Source organism: Zootoca vivipara, chromosome Z1 (genome assembly GCF_965207765.1).
Source record: "Zootoca vivipara chromosome Z1, rZooViv2.hap1.1, whole genome shotgun sequence".
Classification (NCBI taxonomy): domain Eukaryota; kingdom Metazoa; phylum Chordata; class Lepidosauria; order Squamata; family Lacertidae; genus Zootoca; species Zootoca vivipara.
In genome coordinates, this window is record NC_142583.1 from 40,817,008 (window position 1) to 40,842,998 (window position 25,991).

Here is a 25,991-nt window from a genome sequence, read left to right on the forward strand (position 1 = left end):
ACAGAGAAAGTCAGGTGCGGAAAATGTAACAAAGGGCCTTTGATTTCAAGCCTGAGGCTGGGATCTAGGAAGTCTTGCATAATCAGAGTCAACCAGACTGAGTGAAGTTTACTAGATAACTATGTGATGCTCAGGATATTGTCTGTCTAAAACCAACTATATCTCCAGTTCCAGCAAATAATGCTTTTCCTGCTATAAAGATAAGTACTATTGTCTGCAAATCAACCTGGTGTAAGAAGCATAGGAGAGAGGTTGTGGGGGAAGATGGCTGTCTTGAGTTTAGGTACTATTTAAGGGGGGGGGGAAACAGTAAACCCAACTGCAATGGGAACTTATTTACTAAATATATATCCCACTTTCCCTCCAAGGAGTTTAAGGCAGTGTGTTATAATCATCATTATTTATAGCATTTATGAACTGCTCCCCATAAAACACCCCAAAGCAATTTAACAATGAAAACATCAATAATGAAAGCATATTAAAAACAAGTCCAACACAGATACAGACTGGGAAAGAAATCTCTACTTAAAGGTTTCACTCGAAAAGGAAGGCCTTCAACAGGACAATATATATTATCAAACAGATAACAGAGATGGCAGCTGTTTGATATGTAGCAGGAATGGCATGGTTTGGCCCATTTGTTTTATCCTCACAACAATTTTGTGAGGTGCTGTAGGGTGAGAGGTAGTTTTTACATAAAGTGAGGTCTCCCTGGTCCTAGTTCAACACACTATCCAGCCTTTCTCATCTTTGGGTGCCCATATGTTGTTGGACTACAACTTCCATGATGCCTGGCTATCAGGACCAGGTAAGGGATGATGGGTCTTGTAGTCCAACAACATCTGGGGACACAAGGTTCAGAAAGGCTGAGTCTAACAACTACTGTACATCATACTTCCTAAGAGACTATTTAAAAAGGATTTTGCACACAGAGATGACACTCAAATATCTGAAAGGTTGCAATTCTCTGCACATTTCACTGGGGGTAGGTTGTACTGAATTCAGTGGATCAGGCTTGATGGCTGCTGCACAACTGAGCAAAAGCTACCCATGTTTTTAGCATACACAATATTGAAACCATTGAAGTATAGCAGAATCTGGATAACCGCTGACATTTGGCTGGTCGTATTTATGTATTATGTATTCATGAGTTTGACCAAACTGCGGGAGGCAGTGGAAGACAGGAGTGCCTGGCGTGCTCTGGTCCATGGAGTGACGAAGAGTCAGACACAACTAAACAACAATTTAGGAAGGAAGAGTTAAGAGGTGAGACATTTCAGAGATATAGTTCAATAATGCTAAATAAAACAAATGAACCAACCTATCTGAGAGAAGCCAATCCATGGTTTCTTAAGTGGAACATCCAGATACTAAAAAAGGACAGGGCTCCTGTACTTTTAATGGTGGGTAGGAAAGATAATTTGAGGAAATGCAACTTGCTACACAAACTACAGCTGCTGGAATCTTCTGCACAACTACTAAAGGTGTAGGAGCCCTGTCCTGTTTTCACCAGGCCACCCTATATTTAGGAAACAGGTTGACATGAGCAGCCAGAAGCCCCTGGTTTAAGGTCTATGTCCTTGACACCTTATCAGTTGGCTTAATCCTTAAACAAAGAGACTGATGAAATATTGTTCTGTAGATAGGATGTAGGTAGATACCAGAAAGTAGATGGCAAGGCCACAGGAAGAAACTGAACTTGTAGTCAGAGCTGCCAGGTCATTGCCCTGGAACAGTACCTGAACATATAAACACCTTTCAAGGTGCCTAGGCACTAAGCAAGGCTGCAACTTGCAGTGCGGCATCTGGGATCAGAATCTTGTAATGCGATGCAATCTGGAGAGAGGGCTCCTGCCACTTTAAGAGCTTTAAAGACAGGTCTCATGCCCCTTTAACAGCTGTGCAGAAGATGGGATTTCAGCAGATTTAGCTTGTGTAACAAACTTCATCAATTGAAGCTTCCTCTTCTGTATAACTATTGAAAGTGCAAGAGTCCCATCCTCTTTCCCTTGGCCACCCAATCTCTCAGTCACAATGGGCCACTTTCAAACAAGCTTCTTTTTATAGATGAATAAAAATACTTTTTTACTGACAGTGTGATCTTCTTATGTGCCACTGAGTTCAACAAGACTTACATTCCGATACAGCCCCTTACTTAGGAGTACACCTCTTTTTTAAATTCCTGAATGGGCAGGTGTAGAATTGCATTGTGAGACAGTCCTCAGTAGACAATGGAAATGGTCACCGCATAGGGCTGACTGCAATTCAAACCCCAATTAGGGAATTGCGGGACTTTAAAAGTGTCAGGACCGTTGCCACATCTGCAATCTACAGTTTATGCCAGCTGGGACAGGCAAATCAGGCTTGACATCATCAGGAGATGATAGTGGGGCTAGTTTGGGATCCAGGGCTGTCTCAGCCCTTCCCTGCCCACCCCCTCCCATTTGGGGGCTTTCTGCAGGCTGATGCCAGAGAGGATTTGGCATCATTCCACAGGTGGATGGCCAACACAGTTGGGAGTAGGTCCTCTGCTTAATGGATGACTAGCATATTGACCTCAAACAGATGAAGCACTTACAATCAAAACAAAGGGAAAGTAGCAACTGTTAAATGGCTCTAGTACCTTTTGTTATTTTCCCTCTTTACAACTGCCCAAAGTCCAAATTCTCTACACAGCTGTGCAGCCAAAGCCTATTCATGTTTATTCAGAAATGCGTTCTGCTGGGACCAATGGTGCTACTTCCAAGTAACAGCATATAACCAGGGCCTTTTTTTACCCTGAGGGCCGCATGGTCTTGTGGGTAACTTTCTGGGGAACACATGCCTACCATGGGTAGGGCCAGAGAAAAGAGATGGTGGAGCCAACAGATGCGACTCTTATATTTGAACAGTAGGTCACGCAGCCCAGCCATGTAAAAGGCAGATGTTTTTATACACCCATTGCTCTACCCAAGAGGCATTATCACAGCTCAAGGACACATTCCAGCCAAGCAAAAGCACTCAAGAAGGGCATGGATCAAGCTCTGAGGGCCGGGTGCTTCCTGCAGAAAGTCTCCAGGGCTAGAAAGATATAAAGTCCTGGAGGACTGCATCCAGACCCCAGGCCTGAGGTTCCCCATGGATCATAGCTGTCAATCTCTCCCTTTTTAAAAGAAATTTCCTTATGCTGAATAGGCTTCCTCACGAGTAAAGGGAAAACTTGACAGCTATGTCATGGATTTCAGCTATGCAGTAGGATCCTAAACCTGCCCACTCAGACCTAAGTCCCATACAAGTTTAATGAGACTTGTTGGTTATTGTAATTGTGATAGGCATTTTGTGTTCTCATTGCAGTAAACCGCCCTGGCATCTTTGGATGAAAGGCGGTATATAAATTCAATAAATAAGAATTCGAAGCATGCGTGCGCTAAATCCCACCCCCTGCAAACAAACGGGTTCCCCCGAGCTATCTTCTCCCTTAAGGCTGCATTGTGGGTGGGGGGCAGTTGGGCAATTTTAGACGGGGCACACAGGATGCCACCCTAGACGGAGCCTGCATTTCCTCAGGATGCAGCAAGCTAGTCAGTCAGTGTGTGCGAGAGAGAGAGAGAGAGAGAGAAGACGGATCATAAAAGCCTACCAAGCCGGGCCAGTTTGCTTGCTGCTGCTGGGCGCAAAGAACAACAGTACTGTACAGTACATACAGGAGCGACGGTCGTCGTCAGCCGGGACACGGGTCGTGCGCGAGCTCCCCTCGCGCCCACGCCCCTTCGGCGGAGGCGCCTCAGGTGCGCGAGCATGTGCAGAAGGGGAGGCCGAGGGCCGCCCTCGCGCGTTGCGCCGGGGAGGAGGCGGGGGGAAAGGAGGAGGCGGAGGGCGGGCAGCCGAGGCTGTATCGCTCGGGCGCAGATCCCTCCCTCCGTCCCTCCTCCCGCTCCTCGTGTCTCCTCCCCCGGCGTTGGGCGGCTGCTGCTGCCGCTGCTGCTTCGAGCGAGCAGCCCTCCCTCTCCGTCTTTCCCTCCGCCTCCTCGCGAGCTGGTTTTCTCCTGGCTGTTGCTGCCGCCGCTGCTGCTGCCGGCTGTTTCCCTCCCGCCGCTGTTTCGGCCTGAGAGAGGGGAGAGCGGCGGCGACGTGACGCTTCCCTTTGACACATAAACAAGGTAAGGCGGGAGGGAGGCTCTGGTTGGGGGGGGGGAGGCGGCGGTAGAAAAGCGAATGGCTGAGCCCCGGGGGTCACTCGGCTGTTCCTCGGCCCCCGACGCGCTCCTGTCCGTCGGAGGCGACGTTGCGGAGCTCTTTCGGCCCGCGGAGAAATGGCAGCGGGAGCTCCGGGGCTGAAACCCGGCCTCGGCGGCGGCTGAGGGACGCAAACCCCTCGCTTCGCCCGCCCCGTTTGAGGAGCGGATGGGCCCGTAGATGGGAAGTCGATGGACGGAGGTCTCCCACCCCCATCATTAGGGTCGACCTCATCGGGAAGACCGGCGTTTTTTTGGGGGGGGGGAGGGGAGATAATTGGTCTCGTCCTCGCACCCGTGTCTTTTTCCCGCTTCACGTTTGTGATCTGGGAGCACGAACTGGGCAAGGCGGGCAAAGGGACGCCGGGCGCAGGCTGGAAAATCCCCGAAGGGACCCCCTTCAGTTGCATGGGGAGGGGGAGACCCTGCTCTTGTCAGTGTCATCCCTCCATCGGCTTATATAAGTGTGTGTGTGTAAATGGAAGTCTTCACTGGTCAGGGGAGGGAGGCTGGGCATAGACTGGCCCTGGAAAGTCCCCTCGGAGTCCTTGCGGGACCCCTCCCTTTCCTCGCCGAGCGATTGTGCAATTGTGTATGCTGCGTGCAAGTGGAGGGGAATGGAAATCCTCTGAGGGATGTGCGATTAAACCAAGGGAAAGCTGGTCTGTCAGGTTTTTATTTTTTTGGGTCTGTCTGGGGCTGGAGTACAGAAACAGTGTCCTCTTCTCTCCCCTCACGCCTCTCCCCAAACAAAATAATTAATCCATTTGAATATTTGCGGGATACACGAGTCGTGGTGGTGCTGGGGGGAGACATCGGAAGGAATTGCCTACAAAGCGCAAAAGGGAATCTGAAAAAACTGTACTAGAAAGTCGTCCCCTCCCCACCCCCACCCCCCGCCATCCGTGCTGGCTCGGCTTTGTTGATGGTTCTGGGAGGTGGGGGGATGTGTGGGGTAAGCGAGGCCATCGCCGCCGCTGCCTGGAAGGGAGGCAGCTCCATCCGCGCGTCCCCTGTCAGTTGGGATGGCTCTGCTGGCCTTTCTGCCCTCCCCCGCAAGCCTTTACTTTCAGTTTCTGGTGTCGAGGTTGCCTCCCTTTCCCGGATAAGACTTGCATATGCACATCCTTGGTGGAGCGTCGGTTAAGGCGGCTTCTGTTATCAGAGGGGCGCTTTCCTTCGTGGCTGTGAAATATAGATATTCCCCCATCTCTCTCCCTCTCCCTCTCTCCTTAAACAAAACAAAACAACCTTGTACCCGCGTGGCTTACAAATATTTTCCACGTCTACGAAGAACGGATGTGGAGCACTGGCCTCTGCACGTGACGGTATTTTATGGGAGGAGCTGTTGTAAATATGTCCTGACATGTTCTCTTAGCTGTTTGATAGAGGTTCTTTATTAGTCGAGTAGTTCGATGAAGCGATGGCTTGCCTTTGTTGTTGTTGTTGGTGGTGGTCATGGGACTTCTTCTAAACGACCTAGTACTGTACTGGTAACTAAAAGGAACCCATAGTCCTTAGTTTCTGGAAGGAGGTGGGAGATTAACACCTCATATGGTTGCAACTCTTTTCAGCTGTCATTATTTTGTGGGACTTGTTTCCTGGAAGTACTTACTCATATCCACATGTTGCTGAAGTAAATTGTAAAAGATTGAGACGAGAAATCATAATGAAAATGGACCTCTGTATTGTATGTTTAAATTATATTTTAAAGAGAATGGAAAGAATATTTTTGAACTAGATGTAAGAAGACAAGAGACTTGTATTTCAAAGTAATTATTAGTTGTTTAGCATGCAGGCTGTGCAAGAGATGTATCAGCTATAGCATATGGACACACAAATACTTAGTGTTAAATGTCATGATAGTTGTATTTGTGGTGTTGACAATAGAGATCAATGGCATTGATCTCTATTATTTTAATTTTTCAAGTGCTACTGGAATATTTGGATGGAACAAAATGCATCTGGCTCTTAAGGATATTCTGCAAAATTATGTGTCAGCATGTGTATAAAACTATTGGTGAGGCTGATTTATCAAGCAATTAGAGCAATTTTAAAAGAAACTTTTAAGTCCAATTTTCTTGTCCTTGTTGATGTGATTCACATGTTTTCATCTTTTTCTGTTGCTCTTGTGTTTGTATCAGTATATGCTGTTTTGTAAAATTATTATTATTAGTTAAAACAAACCATTATGCACATTATCTTTTATACCTTGGGCAGAAATGAACCATAAATTGAGTGTTAGATCCAGACTTACACTTGGGTCCCAACAAAATCACTTAGTCACAGTATAATTGTATTGAAATCAATGGAATTTGAATGTAACCCAGCTTTGATACAGGAGTGGGACCCTCCTGTCTTGGGGAGCCTTCTCTCCCCACTTCTTGGGACTCTCCCTAGGTCATGCCTCTGACTGGCCCTCCCCAACTGCTTTACTTGATCGGAATGTGTCCTTGAACTGTGAGGATCCTTCTTGCTTGTTTAGACGGGGTTGGAGAGAAAAGTTTATAGAAACCACTGACTTTTGTGCAGCTTGAATGCAGCTTAGTGTAAGGGTTGCATCTGTTATGTTACCCATTCCCCACCCCCACCCATGCAAGTTTGTCCACAGGGAAAAGAGCCCCACTCTTGCTTCCGTAGATACCAGCTGAAATGATAACTTTTTCATCCCAACCGCAACTGCTAATAGGTGTGTGCATGTACATATAATCTTTACAGAGAGCAGGACAAGAATTCTATCTTTCTCCTGCTTCCTGATCTATATGGCTTTTGATACCATTGGCCATGGTACCCTGCTGGACTGGCTCTGTGGAATGGGAACTGGGGGGTGGGGTGGGGTTTACGGTGACACTGTATTACTGTGATTCTGGTCCAACCTTCAGGGCAACATACTGGGAGAGTGCTTTTCAGCCACTTGAGAGTTACACTATGAGGTGCCACAACCCTATTCTGTCTCCAGCACTGCTTAATGTCTGCATGAACCTGTTGCAAGCGGTCATTGGAGGTTTTGGCCAAGGTACCATCAGTATGTTGATAATACTAATCTCTGTTTCTCTATAACACCTGAATCTAGAAAGGCTTAGTGGGCCCTGGACTGGTGCCTGGATGCAGTGGTGGGAAGTATGAGGGGAATTAAATAGAGCTTGACTCCAAGCAAGACAGAGGTATTGGTTGAGTGGCTCCTGTGTCTGAGAAATCGAACACTTGACTGCCCTTGACAGGGTTGCACCCCCCCCCCCCTGAGGGAGCAGATACTGTTTGGGGGTGTTTCTGGATCCAGTTTTGTCATTAGAGGCATACCGGTAGGTAGCCTCCGTGGTTAGAAACACCCTTTACCAGTTGCAACTGGTGCAACTTGACTGGGAGAGCTTGACCACAGTAGTTCAGGTATTGGTGACTTCAAGATTGGATTACTGCAATGAAGACTATTTGGAGCTTCCCTTGTGCTTCATCTGCAGTTAGTGCAAAGTGCTACAGCATTGTTGTGGACAGGAGTGAGACCCTGACAGCATATAACACCTCTGCTTATAAATCTGTACTGGTTACCTGTTGCTACTGGGCCAAGTTCAAGGTGTTACTATTAGGATTGCCTTAATCTATATATGCTCACTGAACCACTATGATATGCAGAACTGGCAATGTTAAAGGTGCCATGTAATGCCTGTTCCACACTTGTAAGAAATTGATATTTTAGTGTGGGCGCACCTACATTTGGAACTCTTTGCTTAGGGACATCAGGTGCTTTTGCTATACTCTTTTTGGCATCTGCTTAAAACATATTTGTTTTAGGGAAGCCTAATCAGACATGTGGAAATTTTATCTTTTTAGCTATTGTTGATTTTAATTCATCTTTTGAATGTTTTATATACTTGTTTGTAACTTTTTTTGCAAACAAATTTAATGTTTTTTGTGAACCTCTTGGAGGGTTTTTTAAAATAAAAAAATTAAGCAGTGTGTCTATAGATACAATTTTCTGAATATTAAAGTAATCGTCAGACAGTGTCTGACACTGAAATGCAATTCTCCTTCTGTTATATTCATGCAGTTTTGCAATTGTCTTGAAATACATCTTTATTACCTTGGTATATCAGTGGCAGTATTCTTCAGTCTTAGCATACCCAAGACCGACCTTTAATCCCAACCTGTAATATGAGACCCAGTTTACATTATTTATTGCATATGTCTTTCTTTTTCTCTAGGATGATCAGGTGCAAATGAGAATAACAGGGCTCCTGCAACTTTAACAGCTGTGTAGAAGGGGGAGATTTCAGTAGATGTAACTTGCAGGGATGAGAGAAGCTGCACTGCTGAAATTATCTCTGCTCTGCAGCTTGTTGGAGGTACAGGAATGTGATAACTCTTATATTTGTTAAACAACAAGAAAAAGGCAACAGTACAGGTGCCACTGATACAAGCTGCTTTTGATTCCCGAACCACCAATCATCTGTAGGAATGAAAACAATAGCTATTAATTTGAATACCCTGCATTTAGAAATGAAAAACAGAATATTGCAATGGGCCTTAACTTTTTATATAAAACCAAATCCAAATATCTATAGTCAACAGGCAGCTCTCTCTCTCTCTCTCTCTCTGTGTGTGTGTGTGTGTCTTTAAAGTTTCTGTGTGGTTAAGTTTCACCTTGTACTTGCAGGGTACATGCTGCTTTCAAGTTTTTAACAAAAGATAAGGTATATAGTTAATAAAAATGATTTGACTTAACAAAAAAAGCTAAAGTCACACTGTCTTCAAAAAACAAGCTACAGTGCTTACTGTAACTGTCTTTTGGGGAAAATGAATCTAAAACAAGGGGAGGCAATGTTATTTCTATGGGTTTTATATAAACCTCAATGTCATTTTCTTTGCTTTTTTGCATGATAATTGCAGCCAATTATTTGTCAGCTGGTCATTCTTGGGGAGAAGTCATAATGATGTGTATATGGACTATGGACTTCACTTTAATTTACTCTTTGTTATTCCATTTACATGGTCTTTGTCAGAGATGTGAAATTTCTGGAGATTTTGAATGAGTGAACAAACTTGTTATTTTTTGTAGAAAAAAACTTTCTATGTGGTAATATCAAACCCTCATCTCTGTTTCTTATATCAAGGATATGAAATTCATTGTTCATAATTTATGTAGTAGTTGCCATGTAAAATACTAATTTGAAATATCTGGTTTGTTGTATTTATGGAATAAAGCAGGCACCCCCAAACTTTGGCCCTCCAGATGTTTTGGACTACAGTTCCCATCATCCCTGACTACTGGTCCTCTTAGCTAGGGATCATGGGAGTTGTAGGCCAAAACATCTGGAGGGCCGTAGTTTGGGGGTGCCTGGAATAAAGTATACTTTTTTGGTGGTACAGTGCAATCCAGTTTAACCCCTTTAAATCCCAGTGGTTTCAAAGGGATATAAAATCCTTTAAATTTTGCATGTATAAAACATTTGTTTTATTTGAACACTTAAGTTACAATAGACCTGCACAAGGATGCCTGCTAACAGCCCTAAGCCTATGTATATTTATTCAGCAACAAGCCCTGCTTGGCCTGTAATCTCTGCAAATTTACATGAGAGTAAGTCCTGTTGAGCATGGTGGTAGTTACTTCGGAGCAAAAATGCATGTCTTTTGCCAGCTGGCAAATAGGGAAAAATAAAATGTGCAAATAGACACACTCATTACTGTGGTAAACAAAAAGGAAGGTCACATTTTTTTTGGCTCAGGACTGTTGAGCAGAAATGGGGGGAAAAAAATCCAAAGAGAAAAACAAAAATGGAACATCCACATAATGCATTTATGTAATTGCATTATCCCCTCCTACAGCTATGTACCTTCCAAGCTGGTATAACATGCATCTAGTGAAGTGGACTTTAATCCACAAACGTTTGTTAGTCTTTGAACTCTTTGAAATTTCACTATCAGTAATGATGAAAAATGGCTCTCTCCTACAAAAGCTCATGTCTTTGTTATTCTTTTGTTTTAGCAGAGTAATAAAACCACCCCTCTGAAAATAGCTATACTTTCATTCTGAAAGAAAAAAATATTTGAGTGTTCTTTGTCCCCGCTGCCTCACACAGTTGGTCCATAAGGAAAAATGTGTGTTCTAACTTTTCTCATCCCTGTCTTGTTTTTAGTATCTTCCTCTACCAATGCAGATGAAAAGTTAAACCTAAAATATTATGCATATATTGATAGCAACAGATTGTCATGATTAGTTCTGGTGATTACTGTCTTCCTGTGTAAAACAGGCTTCAACATCTTCAGATTGATGGGGGACTTATTGCGAGCCACTTGGGTCAACTTGGCCATTTGGTTTAGTGTATGGTTACCAATTTTTTTTTCAAAGAATCTAGGGACACCTTTTTGATTTTTGAAAAGAGAAAAAAAGTTATTTTTTAAAATTATTTTTTTAAAAAATTAAGTAGTATCTTCTCTTCTGTGGTCTCCTCTGTTACTCTCTTGGAGCGCTAGCCGCTGTGGAGTAGGCTTGGGTCGGGCCTGGGTTATGTCAGCAAAGAAACATTCCTTTTTGGCCACAATTATATCATCTGAATCACATCCAATGGTTTCTTCTGGTTATTGAAGGGTCTTCAATCTATGCCAATAATGTTCTCTACCAAAAGGTGAGCCAGTGTCCTTTCTTAGTTCTATGCTGTGACTTGAACACAACAATTCTGTTAAGGGTACTGGTTGCCTGATAATGTGAAGGGCACCCCACATACCTTGACTCTTATGGATACTTTGTTAGGAACAAACAATAGATTGTGTAATGCAGGCATCCCCAAACTGCGGCCCTCCAGATGTTTTGGCCTACAACTCCCATGATCCCTAGCTAACAGGACCAGTGGTCGGGGAAGATGAGAATTGTAGTCCAGAACATCTGGATGGCCGAAGTTTGGGGATGCCTGGTGTAATGTCTCCCTAGAGAGCAGGATAGTGATCTATTAGTCCTTAAGAAGGTAGTGGTTTGTCACCTTCTCAAGAAGTCGTTATTATTTGTATTTGGTTTTTATGCAGGTTTGTGTCTCATGCAGTACAGTTTAACTGTTTATGTTTATTATGAATAATGTCTAGATCAGTGGTTCCCAAATAGCTAAGTACTGTGAATGCCCTATTTTTTAAAAGCCAAGCCATGGCCCCCATATTTTTGAAAATTGTGAAATCTCTGTGGTAGTTTTTGTTATATAAATGGTGCCACAGATCCCCTTGGTGGGTTACATGGACCACCAATTGGGAACTACTGACCTAGATAATTTAATGTATAAGGCATCTCATAAACACAGTAAGTAAAATAATAAATATATAAGTATCCAGTGATGATTTAACTACTTTTAGACTTGTCTGCATCTAGCTCCCCTTTTCCTGGAGAAGCATTGGGAGTATGTGATTGCAGTAGGAGATTATCTTCATCTTGAGTTTGATGGGGCAATGCAGGAGTGTTGATAGTAGTCAAATGCTCAGCAGCTTTTGGTGTTGCAGATGCTGCTAATTACGTTGTTTTGCAATGGCTTCAGTTCTTAAATGGGGTAATGAGTCTTTTTCTCCAGTGGTTCAAATCTTTTGTGTCTGTTAAATGCAGAATGTGGTTACTAGGGATGTTACCTCAGCCCCCCTAGACATTTTGTTGCTTAGTCCCAAGTGGATTGGTGTTGGTTCTGATTTTGTTTGACATCCATACGAAACTACTGGGTGAGATAATGTGCAGTTGGAATGATGCATCATCAACAGGCTGACATCTAACACTATATTTTAGTCACTGAACACCTAGGTGTTTCTATGTCTGTTCAGAATCAGTGTCTGGAAGCAGTGCATAGTGGGTCAGGTGGAGGAGGGTACAAGGTATGAAATTTAAACCAGATAAGTCAGAGGTGGCGATAGTGATAGTATGTCTTTGGAGGAGGTAGCTATTCCTGTGATGACTTATGGGTTGTAAGTTTTCCATGGGAGCAGCCTTGGACTCTGGCAGGAGTTTTGGATCCGTGCATACTTTTTATATACAGGCAATTCCTTATTTGTGCACATTCAGCATGTGTGTGACTGCTGACAGGTGTGCCGTTTTCAGCACTGCAAGGGTGCTTATGCGTGTCCCACTGATGTGCATGGTGCCTCTAAACGCAACCCCTGCGTAAATGGGAGGTTGCCTGTATTTCCAAGCAAACATAAATATTACTCTTACTCTATTTCCCCTATAGAGTGCATGATTTCTTAGTGGAATTTAACGGCTCATGCAAACTGAAGCCTATGAGAGTTCTAAAAGAAGATTTAGTCTTCAAAAACTAGTCAAAATAATTTGATGTTGTTCCCACAAATCTTAATTACACTTACTGAGAGAACAGTTGTGTCTGATGTGGAGGGACTCACCTTGGGCTTTGCATGGCTTGGGGCAACCAGTAGCCATAAAAGGCATAGGAATTGTATCTCCTCTGCTTCAACTGATCTTATGTAGTGTAAACAGTATGGAGCTTGATAACTTCGGTTCTTTTCCCTTTGAGGGCATTGCTCAGGAAAGGGGGAGAGGAAAAAATATTGTATTGTATGATATATTGGCAAAATTTGATCACTCAGTCACACTTCAGAAAAATCCAGGATATGGATTAATAAGTACTCTGAGTCCCAGCTGCAGGGATCATTCCTTGCTAAGACTCAGACTAACTGTAGAGGAAGAAAAAGGAATACAGCATGCTTTTCCAGCAGCATATGAAGTTGTCCCTCAGGCTAAGGAGTCCAATAGGCTCTTCTATTCAAATCTTTACCTGCCTACTGATAGTCTGATCATATTCAAGTGCAGTGATGCCTCGCAATACGAATTTAATTCGTCTTGCGAATTGCGGTTTCCCATAGGAATGCATTGAAACTTCTTTTTTTGCCCATAGGAATGCATTAATTAAATTTCAATGCATTCCTATGGGAAACCGCGATTTGCAAGACAATTTTTTCGTGAAACGAATTCGTCTTGTGAGTCACCATTAGATCGCAAGACGCATTTGTCTTGCGAAAAATTCGTCTTGGGGGGCATTCGTCTTGCGAGGTAGCACTGTACCGTATACTAAAAAAAGTCAGTCTGAGTTGAATGGGGCTTACTCTATGCATATCACATGCTAAGATTCCAGCATAGAAGCCATTATCAAATTAAACACTTATGCAATTATTCCCACCTTCTTCAAGTTTCTTTCTGAGTAGCATTTGGAAGCACATGTTTTTAAAATTGCTATTTCCTCTTTAGGGGCAGATTTTGCACAATAAAGCATAGCCATAACTATCTCCTCAGCTAATTATCCATGCAAACTATTAAGCAGTCCTTTAAAAATTAAGCATGCCTTCAAAGAATCATCCTTTGCTGCGTCAATCTTCCTGGTCTTACAACTCCAGTCAGGCCAAAGATAACTAGAGCTTCATTAACATGTGACCCCAAAATTTTGGGTCCCCTCCAAACTGATGCCAAAGTTTTGTGCCGCCAATCCCACATTTTGTGCTGCCCCCAAACTGAGTAATTGACACTCAAACCAGGGGCCAAAAGTATACCTTAAAATACATTACTGTATGCTCAAATTAGTGGCTGAGAACACAGTGAGGTAATTTCCCCCACACTACATTTCAGGCCACATTTGCATGGTGGTGGCGATCACATCAGAGAGGGGGCAGATATGTTTTCACCCAACATGGGTGATGATTTGGGTTCCCTAGCTGTTGCAACTCCCTCAGAACTCACATTAAGCTGTCATCTGTGCATGTGTGACAGCTGCTAGAGTATTTCACATTACTGCTTCCTTCTCATTCAGTTTTCTGGCTGGATTAAAGCTGGTTTGAGATAAAACATATAATCTGCATTATTTGCTAATAAACAACAGGATTGATATAGATTGTGGCAAATGTGTGAATGCACCTTCAAAAACTAGCAGTTTGAATGCACTGTATTATTATAATGTAATATATACTATCAAAATTATAATGTTTTAGTTGTTTCTCTTTCAAAGTAATGGAAAGTGACTTACATTAAAAGATGCATGTGGAAAGAACAGTAATGTGAACATATGCTATGCTTCAGGTAGGTAGCCGTGTTGGTCTGAGTCGAAGCAAAATAAAAAAATTCCTTCAGTAGCACCTTAAAGACCAACTAAGTTTATATTTTGGTATGAGCTTTCGTGTGCATGCACACTTCTTCAGATACACGCTGTAAGCACCTCTCTCATGACTTCCAGACATACTTCCTAGAGTATAGACCATCTGTAGGCACCTGATTAAGAAGATATGTACCCGAATGACAAAACTGTTGAGAACAAATTATCTGCTGGTTTTTATGTGTGTGGCATTTTGTCAACTTCTATTGCTGAGATGGCAAGTAATCTGGTTTTTTAATGTATCCCCTTTACTTGTTGCTGGTTTGGAAATTTGATCTATTTTAAAGTAGTATGTATTTTTTAAGATTGAGAAAGCTATTGGGATATCAGGAAATGTGTGAATTTTATCTCTTTTTTCCTTCCCTCTTACTATGTTTTTAGTAGAGGAGAAAATTGTGTTATTTATTTATAAAAATATTTATATACTGCAGTACCGTAAAAAAATATCACAGCAGTTTACAACAATATAAAAATATAAAATCGAACATTAACATAATAAAAATTTAAAAGCAAGTTAAAAGCAAAAAGAAATTGACAACAAACATCAGTAGACCATTTTTGGGGATGTATCCTTAATTGCCTGCCTAGGCTATTCCTGGCAGAATAGAAAAGTTTTCAGCAGGTGTTTAAAAGTTGGCATAGAAGGTACAGTACCTGCTGATGTGAACAAAGTTACTTAAGTTGTACCCTACCTTCCAGCATGTGCCAGAGGAAGAGATCAAAACTATCAGCTTCCAGGTTTAAACTAATCACCACTTGCTACATAGACCTGCAATTAGTTTAAATTGTGGTTTATTCAAACTAGACAAGCCAACAAAGCCTTGTAGAAACTTAAAGACTTTTGTGGGCTTTTGTGGACTTCAGATGTACTTTATGCAGTGCTTTTTCAAGGGGGCACAGGGGTACGCATACCCCTAAACATTTTGTAAATCTTCGAACTTTTGTCCATTTACTGTATTTATTTTTCCCAATTTGAACTATAAAATTGTGATTTTCTTGAGTCAAAATGAGAGTACCCCTAAACATTTTTATAGAAAAAAGCACTGACTTTATGATGTTTTATCCTGAGTTACAGGTAGGGTGTGTGTGTGTGTGTGTGTGTGTGTGTGTGTGTGTGTGTGTGTGTACACACATCTCTGTGAGATTTTCTGGATGGAGATTGTAAACAGTGATGTCAGAGGAAAACAAAAATCATTCCCCACACCTTTCTGAAAACAGTGACTAAGAGGCTCTCACAAAATGCAAGATTCAGTCAATCCCACTATTGTTTAATTCTGGGCAGTTTCCTTTTCACAGTTTTACATACACAATTCTGCACTGTACTTAGGATTCAAACTTATGCAGGAAATTCCCATAGAAATTTGATGCTAAATGTTTGGTCATTAGGGTTCTTTATCAGTTGTTGTTGTTGTTGTTGTTGTTATTTGTACCCTGCCCATCTGGCTGGGTTTCCCCAGCCACTCTGGGCGGCTTCCAACAAAAAATTAAAATACATTAAAATGTTACACATTAAAAACTTCCCTGAACAGGGCTGCCTTCAGATGTATTCTAAATGTCAGGTAGTTATTTATCTCTTTGACATCTGATGGGAGGGCGTTCCACAGGGTGGGCGCCACTACCAAGAAGACCCTCTGCTTGGTTCCCTGTAGCCTGGCTTCTCGCAGTGAGGGAATCGCCAGAAGGCCCTTGGCATTGGACCTCAGTGTCCGGGCAGAACAATGGGGGAGGAGATGCTCCTTCAGGTATACTGGTCTTCTGGTATAGTGGTCATGGATTCTGAATCCCAAGAGACATCTGATCCAGCAGAGAGTCCCAACTGGTTAGGGGGTTGGGAGCTGCCCTTTGAGAGTTGCTCATGGAAACTCTCAGAAGTCCCTCCTGTTACCTCTGGGACATTCACCTCCTTAGGTTCTGCTGCTGAGGAGCACCCTCCAGTGCCTCCCCCTTCAGGGAAGGAAGCTGGGAGTAAATATGATGCCAAGCTGTCACTGTCCTCATCTCTGTCACCTAGTCCTAGAACACAAGGGTCTCAGTGTGCACAAACTTCAGCTAGCCAGCCAATAATAATAATAATAAAAAATTTATTATTTATTATTTATATCCCGCCCATCTGGCTGGGTTCCCCCAACCACTCTGGGCGGCTTCCAACAAAATATTAAAATACAGAAATCCATCAAGCATTAAAAGCTTCCCTAAACAGGGCTGCCTTGAGATGCCTTCTAAAGGTCTGGTAATTGTTCTCTTTGACCTCTGGTGGGAGGGCATTCCACAGGGTGGGTGCCACTACTGAGAAGGCCCTCTTCCTGGTTCCCTGTAACTTGGCTTCTCGTAGTGAGGGAACCGCCAGAAGGTCCCCGGCGCTGGACCTCAGTGTCCGGGCAGAACGATGGGGCTGGAGACGCTCCTTCAGGTATACTGGACCGAGGCCGTTTAGGGCTTTAAAGGTCAGCACCAACACTTTGAATTGTGCTTGGAAACGTACTGGGAGCCAATGTATGTCTTTCAAGACTGGTGTTATGTGGTCTCAGCGGCCGCTCCCAATGGTGCCGCATTCTGGAGAAGGAATGCCCATTTGCTTGCCACGCTAAATGATGTGCAGCGGGCATTCCTTCATTTAAAAGGAAGGTGTAGGGAGCTTGTTGCTTGTTGGTTCATTGTCTTAGCTCTTGCCTAGCAATGCCTTTGACTTCTCATGTAACTGCTGATCTTTGCTACTTGTCACTTTCCTTGTGTACCATTCTAATCTCAAAATAAAAGCAGGACAACAACCTTGCAAGGGGTTATGTTTTTTGTTTCTGGTCTGGTGAGCGACGATATACATCAAATTCACCCTTTCCAGCTCTTAGCAGGTTCCTTTTAGCCCCTCTCCTGAAGTGCTTTTGGTTTTCAGTTTAAGATCTCTTTAAAAATATTGAAGTTAAGATCTCAACATTCTGATTTGTAGTGAGCCCAAGGTGCTTTTTCAAAAAAGTTTGGTAACCAAAGAATTGTGCAAGATTACTTGTGCAAGGCAGTAGGCTATGTTAGTGCTACTCAAAGTGGTGGTCCATGGACCAGTGATGGTTCACGAAGCATTGGTTGCCGGTCCACAACAACTCCACTGCCATCCAGGCTGGATGAGACACTTCAGGGACCAAATATGATACTAGTCCCTGGCACATTGGGGTTGAGGGAAATGCCAGTCCACCACATCAGATAGTCCAGTGCTTCTCAAACTATGTGTCTTCTCATACATATCCTCTAAAATGTATTACAAAGGAGCTACTTTATTCCACAAGATTACTTGTGTTTGTAAACTAGAAAACATTTTGGGATGTGTAAACCGGTCATTATAAAGCAATGTTGAGGAATTCCCAAATAATTCATTATACTGTATCCAGATTTAATACAATTCTTGTTGTTGAATTTTGTAGAAGGGCAGTCACCCCCATTAACTACATCTTTTTATTAATTTGTCAGCTATGGACTCAACAATTGCAACAGAACACTATAAGTTCAAAATCTGGATCTTAATTGTATATGTGAAAGTGAGATAGAAAATAGAAATTTAGATACTGTACATGTTATTTGGGAGTTGGGGAACTGAACTGGAACAATTCATTCCGATTAATGTATACTTGTGGAATTCTATAATACAGTATTCTTAAAATTAATGAAATCTGCATACTTATCTAATCAACTGAAACATAGTTGTAAAATAATGTTTCCACACAGATGTTGTTGTTGTTGTTGTTAGTTTGTTTGATTTTCTTGTAAAGTAGGTGTCTGCTGTGGGGACATTGAGGGTGTCCAAATGGAGGAGAAGCAGGATAGGTGATAATCTTTACTAATTGTAGTGTGTTCCATAACCCTGAATTCCCTTAAGTAAGGAGTGTGCATATACAACTTCATGCATGCTACCAGGGAATATGCCTGGCAGTAAAGGGTAGTGCACAGACACTAGCCCTGGGCCTGCTGTGACAGGAAATTGTCTTGCACAGCATGCTTCTCCTCTAGTCAACACAGTAAACCATCAGATTGGACAACAGTGGGAAGGATGTGCTAACAGGCTTCATGGGGGCCTCTTGGCCCTCACCTTTAATTGCTTCAGCAGCAAGAGGCAACTGGCTTCTGCTCCTGAAGCAAGTAGGTGGAGAATTGGGTTCAGAATAAATTCCTATTTCACCTGCTCTTTCTCAGTTCAGTTTTGCTTTCCCTGTTCCTTTTTAATACATAGGGGACAGCCTCCCTTTGCTGCTGATGCAGTTGCAATGGGGGTGGTGGGGATTGGTGTTGGGAGTCCTTTATCCTTCCCTTTTGTAAATGGCAAGCTTTGTAATTAGAATTTCATTGAAGACAGTGTGGTTGGTATTAAAGTATTTTTTAAATATGTAAGAATATAGGGGAAACCTTATGAAGTACATCAGTAGTAGTTTCAGCTCAGCGCTCTACACCAAACAGTGGCTAGATAAGACTGCTTGGTTTCATGTGCACAGGATATGAATAATTTGGCATTTATTTATTGAAAAGTCTGCAGGTCAGGTCGCAGCTACTGTATGACTTTAATAAAAGCAACAATTTATGAATATGTAGCTCCTGAAATAATAACACGGCATGAAAAACAAGCTAAACAAGGGTAGCCGAAAATTGAAGTAATTCTGTATAGTAAAACTTATTGCAAGGGAATGAATTCTCCACATAAGTATAAACTTTGGAACTGTCATGTGATGGCAAACAGATGCAGGCTTCCTCAGCCTTGTGCCCTCCAGGTTCAACTCCCATCATCCCTGACCTTTGGGCATGCTGGCTGTGGCTGATGGGACTTCTTGTCCAAAACATATGGAGGGCACCAGATTAGGGAAGGCTACATTTTACAAATGACAGCTGTATTATTTGATCATATTAGTATCATTTGATGCCCTATTTTCATGTACAGTTGTAAAACATTTCTATAAGCCTCACTGGTCTTTGACCGTATTAAATATTTATTATTATTATTATTATTATTATTATTATTTATTTTATTATTTCTATAAGCAATAGCATTCAAAATAGTTGCATATACCAATGTTTTTTATGCTCCCTCTTTCAGGATTTGTGGCACCAGAAGGGAAGAAGTTTGATTTTGCAAAGATTCTACTTGGTTTACGAAGTTCCTGTATCTCAAGCTTTCTGTGTTACCAGTTAACATCACTGAGAAGATTTACATATTTTGCTACTAGCCTTTTAATCTTCCCAGGGAATGCACCATGACATCAGCAGCAGTTGACAGTGGAGGCTCAGGTCTTGAGTTTGACAGCAATGGAGTACAAATTCAAGGCCAGGTCAGAAAATGATGTACAATCTTTCTTCATGTGATCTTTGTAAATGCCAATTGTGGATACAGATGAAACATGTAATGGGAGAGGATTATGCCCTAGTTCATGATCAGAGAGAAAAGAGAACTGTTGTGTCAGATAGATTACAGGTTTTGACTTGGGGGAATGTGCCTCAGAGCATTTATTTGAATGTACCGTATTTTTCTGTCTATAAGACAATGTTTTTTACCCATTTTTTTAGGTCTAAAAACGTGGGTCATCTTATCCACGGAATATAGCAATTAAATATATAACTAAATATGGAACTTGCTCTAGCAGTTGCAGCTCCTGGCAGTGGCAAGCCTCAGGGCCCCCTGTAGTCTGCTTGCCTCCTCCCACTCTGCCTACCCTACAGCTGGGAGGGAGGCTGTAGGCAGTCCATTTTTGCCATGCGGTGTCTTCGTGTGGCTACATTTGTTCGCGGGCAGCACAATGTTACACAGAAGGAGCACGGTGATTGAAGTAATATTCCCCCTCTGCGCCTTTAACACCAGCGAAACATTGCACCTTGCACTCCTCCTGTGTAACGTTGCACTGCCCGCACACAAATGGAGCCGTGCGAAGACGCTGCACAGAAAAAACAGATCGCACACTGCCTCCCCCATGCAGCCTCTGCCTGTAGGGTGGGCAAAGTGGGAGGAGGCAAGCAGACTGAGAATGCCCCACGGGTAAGGCACTACCTCTCCAGTTGGCCGTGGCGATCGAAGATATCTCTCCCCTCCGCGCCTATCCCTCTCTACCCCATTCTGCCTACAGATATACCCAAATTTATTTGTAATCCTTTATTTAATATTCTATGAAAGACATCGTCACTAAAGGGAAAATGGAAGGGATTATTTGGATTAGGATGGCAACACACTCTCTTACTGTGCTCTACAGGAGAACGAGCCAGTCTCTGAATATCCAGCAGTGATTGTAGAGCCAGTACCAAGTGCCAGAGTCGAACAAGGATATGCAGCACAGATCTTTGTTTATGATGATGAAACTTACCTTCTTCAGGATGTTGCCGAAGAACAGGAAATCGAGACGGAAACTGTGAAAACAGGTAAGCCTCTTTTCTTACTTTTTTTTTTTTTGCTAAGGATGCAAACATTAATCAACTGGTATGCATCGCTACTGTTTTAATTGCACATTATTATTCCCCCTTCTATTTAATGGGAACAGCTAATGAAAAGGAGATGGGGAGGAGGCAGGTCACTTGAAGGGGAAAATTTATATATATATATATGCTCAACCAAGTAACATCATTATTATATCATTTTACAATGCAAGTAAATTATATGGATACAGGGTGTCATTCCCAAACATAGCAAAAATTGAATATGTAACATTCCTTAGTGTGATGAGGTTCCAGTTTTTCAAAGCAATCTGAGTTTGGCAGTGCTATACTCTTCCTCCATTGCCAATTACCATTTCTGCTGCAATTAGTAGATCAACTGCTATTTCCAGATCTGATTCAGGAACTATTTTGTTGTTGTCGTTTAGTCGTGTCCGACTCTTCGTGACCCCATGGACCATAGCACGCCAGGCACTATACATTTCAAATAATCCAATATTAATACATTTAGTAGAAAATATCCTGTCTTTAGGCTTGTTGCTCTGCATATTACACAAATGTGCTAACTTATCTTTCCTGTATAAAATCTGAATAAGTTTAGGATATGCTTTTCTTTACAGGTAGGTAGCCGTGTTGGTCTGAGTCAAAACAAAATAAAAAAAATCCTTCAGTAGCACCTTAAAGACCAACTAAGTTTTTATTTTGGTATGAGCTTTCGTGTGCATGCACACTTCATCAGATACACTGAAACAGAAGTAACCAGTGCCCTTCAGCTCTCTATATTGGACAAACAGGCCAAACCCTACGCCAAAGGATAAATGGGGTTTGGCCTGTTTGTCCAATATAGAGAGTTGAAGGGCACTGGTTACTTCTGTTTCAGTGTATCTGATGAAGTGTGCATGCACACGGAAGCTCATACCAAAATAAAAACTTAGTTGGTCTTTAAGGTGCTGCTGGAAGGAATTTTTTTATTTTATTTTATTTACAGTTTGTATACCAGTCCAATAGATAGCTTGCCTCTTAGGGTAAGATTTATAAGGTTTTCCTTTTAATAATGAAAACCATGGCTATCAAGCCAACAGTACTCATTGAATCAGAGTCAATATGGTTTAACCTGCTTTTGGAGGAGGGCAAGTGAAGGGGAAGTGGAAAACTAGTTGGTGTTACCATGGTAGGAACTACTTCACATTCCCTTATGACACGAAATGAAAATGTCAAATATGAACTCTTAACTATGAGTGGAGTTTTGCACTTTTATAAAGAAAGTGCTAAAAAGCTGTTTCCTTTGGTATCCTCAATACACCTTCATTTATGCTTAAATTAATAATTCAATGTATTGGTTAAAAGCAAGGCAGTGAATTGATTAGGACTATAAACTAAATTGTAATGAGATATTTTTAATCTTCGTTGCTCTCTGATTGATTTTTAGCACTGCAAATATACTTTATGGAGAAGAAAGTTCCACTGGCATTTGTGGCTTTATTTCTATATTATGCTTCTATTTTAAATGTGCTAAAAGACTAGTGTACTCATAGAAAGTATGGCTGGCTTATAAATCTATTTAGACTTAGTACAATGAGTCTATAAATCTGCATTTATTTATTCATGAGTGAATTTATAAATGGCGAGCATTTTTAAAAAATGTGTAACAATGTACAATAAAATCCTTATAACATCATAAAATACACAACGAATGACCAACACTGAATAAAATTCATTCTTTATAAATGCTTAACCAAAGAATGCAGGTGTAATGAAATATCGAAAATATAGGTACCCGTCTGATTTCAATTAGAACAGTGTTTTATAGTACTGATGCCACTATGCTAAAACTTTGTGTAGAAATGAAATGTTTAGGTTAATTTGTGATAACTGGAACAGTCGGGAAGAATTCTCCAAGTGACTTCTGTAATCTAAGTGGCGTGTAAGGTACAAGGCCCTCCTTCAGGTAACTTAGATCTAGGTTGTTTAGGAATTCGTAAACTAACAGTAATATCTTGAGCTTAGATCGGAAATGTATTGCCATTAGTAAGATTTGGATTTGTTCTAGTTCAACAAAGTACCAACAATTAAATATCTGTTTAATTCCTTTCACTTAGTCGTGTGATCAGTTACAGTCTCTTGATAGAATAAAAACACGAGAATTGCTTGCTGGATCAGGCCAATGGCCCATCTGGTCCAGCATTCAGTTCTCACAGGGGCCAACCAGATGCCTGTGGGAAACCAGCAAGCAGGATTCGAGCAGAAGAGCACTCTTGCCTCCTGTGGTTTCCAGCATCTGGCATTCAGAAGCATTGCTGGTGGATCTTCACCAAAATAGCATACTCCAGATTCCACAGTTAGGTGAGATTTGTAATTTACTCAAGATCCAGCAACAGTGACGGACTTTGGGTATTATGGCATCTTGTGCAAGGCCAAAATCCCTCTCCCAAAGACAGGTAAAGAGGCACCCAGCTTTGAGAAGGAGGATCCAGTCAGAGCCTCATGTCTCCTTTCCAAAGCCCAGCGCCTTGCTTACTAAGATTTGAGCTGGCGTTCCCTTGGCTCAGCTCCCAGTGTGTGTGCACCACTTACATAGCCCTAAATCCACCCTTGGCAGCAAGCCTGGTCCCAGCCAACACTCTCCTCTTCCCATCATGCAATATGCCATGCTAATTTCAAAAATTCTTGAGACATAAAGAGGAACTTGTGATGTGATACGGAGAGGATGCTGCTAGAAATGAGGTGGTGAGAAAAATGGCTATATGTACTAGCCACGCACAACTCTAGATTGTGCCCTTGGACTGGAAGACAGAGGCAGCACATCTCTGAATACTAGTCATTAGGGAACAGCAGTAGGAAAGGGCTGTGGCACTTGTGTCCTTCCCATAGCTATCTGGTTGGCTAGTGTGGGAAACAGGATGGTAGACTAGATAGGTCTTTGGTCTGATACAACAGGGCTGGCCTTTAAAACCCTCTCTCTTCCCTTCTCTAAAGTTTCATCACTTTAGTTCTTGCTTTGAGGTAAGCTAGTAAGAATCCTGAAATACACACTTGAAGGAAAATACTTCCTTATATCTATAACAGCTACTATTGTGCTTTGCTTAGGTCAAATGGTGTCACCAATTTCTTAGAGTAGATTTCTTCTGCATGAAGCAGGGTTATAGGTTCTGACATAACTATGGCCAGCGTTTAAAGAACTGCACACCCAAGAGAGCCTTTGAGCTTCTCAAGCAGGACTTCTGCATGCTGTATTGCAAATTTATTATGAAACTGAGAGGGGACTATCAAAAGTAGTTTGTGATATGGCATGGAGTGGGTGGCTCCTTTTCAAAGGAATACATTCCACTGGGTGTGTACAAATGGAATGCTTGGAGTTTATTTTTTTCTATAGTAGGCTTTCTAAAAATAATTATGTTTGAACCTTAAGTGGGTTTATAAAAGTTCTTCCAAAAGTTAAAAATGTATTTAAACGTACTGTTTTATTGTATGGAATCATACAATAATGGAGTTGGAAGGGATCCCAAGGGCCATATATCTATTCCAATCCTCTGTAGTGCAGGAATCCTGCCCACAGCCATCCCTACCTAGGTGGGCTTGAACTACCAACCTTCTGGTTAACAGCCAGCTGCACTGATCCACTGGGGGCAATAAAGGAGTATTCTGTAGTACACACCCAAAATACATGTTCATATTAGAACATGGACAGTAAAAAAATTGTGAGGCATTAAAACACAATCTGCTTTTAAGATTTGAGAAACAATTTTTAAAAATTATATTAGTGCTTTCCTTTTTGAATACTGAACATAATCAAAGATCCAGCAATGCAGTAAAACATGCCTGCCTACTTGAAGCTGTGGGCTTATATAGAACTGAGAATCATGAATATCTCAACAAACAGGCTGGCACCTTAAGATTAAAAGATGACTTGAAGCTTTCATGGAAATCTTAATCAGGGAAGAATGAAGTGCTTTCTTGAGTTACAGGTATGGTTTGGAGGCAGGGGATTGTAAACACTGAGGACAGAGGGAAATGAAATGCAGAAGGCAGAGATGGTAAAAATTGGCATGTATCATACATTGACATACCGTAGACATTCTGACAATAAGAAGCCAATTAACACTTTTAGTGTGATAAAAATCCATTGTCCTGATTCAACAATAAACTTCCTGATGAATTGCAATTAATCAGATTCATGCTGCAGTTTTACTCCAGTATGGTCTCCTTAAAAGTTAGTTATTACCTTTCTTGTGAAATTAAGTGTTCCACCACTGGTTTTTTACTATTTCATTTCTGATTATGATTTGTCTTGATTTATTCTTTTGCATTCAAAGCTTTCCTGTATAATATGAAATAATTGTGAGTAGAGCTTATTTAGAGGCTCAGAAGGCAAATATTTTTCTGACATACAAAACTTAGGCCCTTTACTTTTTTGCCATTGATATAATTGTTCCTGTCCTCTCCTCTCCTCTGACTCCCTCTTTTATTTATAAGTCCTAGTAAAGAAAGTCAGAAGTTCAGGACAAGTAGTCAAACATGTTTTTAACTTCTGTTATTTGGTTAATTTAATTTGAACATGGAACTTATTATGTTTGCTGTTATCCGAATGGGGAAACTTTCTTCCTAAAGTGAAGTAGATGTAGTTTGCAGCTTCTTGGAAAATGACTTAAGTAAGGATATTCTAGCGTTTGGCTTCCTATTTGGGGAGGAGTTCATATGGAATGCAACTCTCCGCTTTCTCATTAATTGTGCCAGAATTGGTGTCAATTTGATATTTTCAGAACAATGAGATGGGAGTGGTGACTTATTTTTGGGATGCCATTATTCTTTTGTGTTTTTCACATTGCATCAGAAATCCTCCCTGTGGCTTAAACAAACTTTTACTTTTTAAAATGAATATTATTGCCACAGGGAGGTAGAAGACCTGCACGAATAACGGAGATCTAAAGCAAGAGCACCTCCTTTAGTTACCTCATGATGGGGGAATAAAATTGATCCAGAACAGTGTTGGTATGTATAGCTTTTTGGTAATATTATACACAAACAAACAAACAAACAAATAAAGCATTTTTAAATCAGGGGTGGGATAGCTCTAGAAAAGCCCTTAATCCCTTTTAGTAAAAAGTGTTAACTTGTATATTATAAAAGAAACTTCCTTCTTTTTCAGATTACTACTTATACCACTATTATGGAAAGCTAATCTTATAGCTACTTCAGACTTTCATTTGTTTGCCACTTACATAAACACAAATTTCAAATATCTTCCTCTGGATTTTTCAACTTCCTGTTT

The 25,991-nt window shown here is 41.6% G+C and overlaps 1 protein-coding gene and 1 long non-coding RNA gene across 4 annotated transcripts in view; one reads left to right on the plus strand and one right to left on the minus strand.

Annotated features, from left to right (window-relative positions):
* Positions 1–385: 385 nt before the first annotated feature.
* On the minus strand, positions 386–3,773 carry LOC132592636 (uncharacterized). The gene is made up of 2 exons (XR_009558130.2): positions 3,620–3,773; positions 386–1,233 (listed from the first exon to the last, which is right to left on the minus strand). It is a non-coding gene; the product is annotated as an uncharacterized LOC132592636 (long non-coding RNA).
* ELF2 (E74 like ETS transcription factor 2) overlaps positions 3,756–25,991 on the plus strand; it is a 42,167-nt gene continuing 19,931 nt past the window's right edge. Inside the window, exons 1-3 of one of the 3 annotated variants that reach the window (XM_035111778.3) lie at positions 3,756–4,139; positions 19,401–19,632; positions 20,545–20,710. In XM_035111778.3, coding sequence (XP_034967669.1) covers positions 19,558–19,632; positions 20,545–20,710 — 241 coding nt within the window. In that variant the 5' untranslated portion in view covers positions 3,756–4,139; positions 19,401–19,557. Of the gene's footprint in view, positions 4,140–4,785; positions 5,543–19,400; positions 19,633–20,544; positions 20,711–25,612; positions 25,712–25,991 lie in introns of those variants that run through there. The other 2 variants (XM_088661106.1, XM_035111781.3) reach the window with 2 other exon arrangements.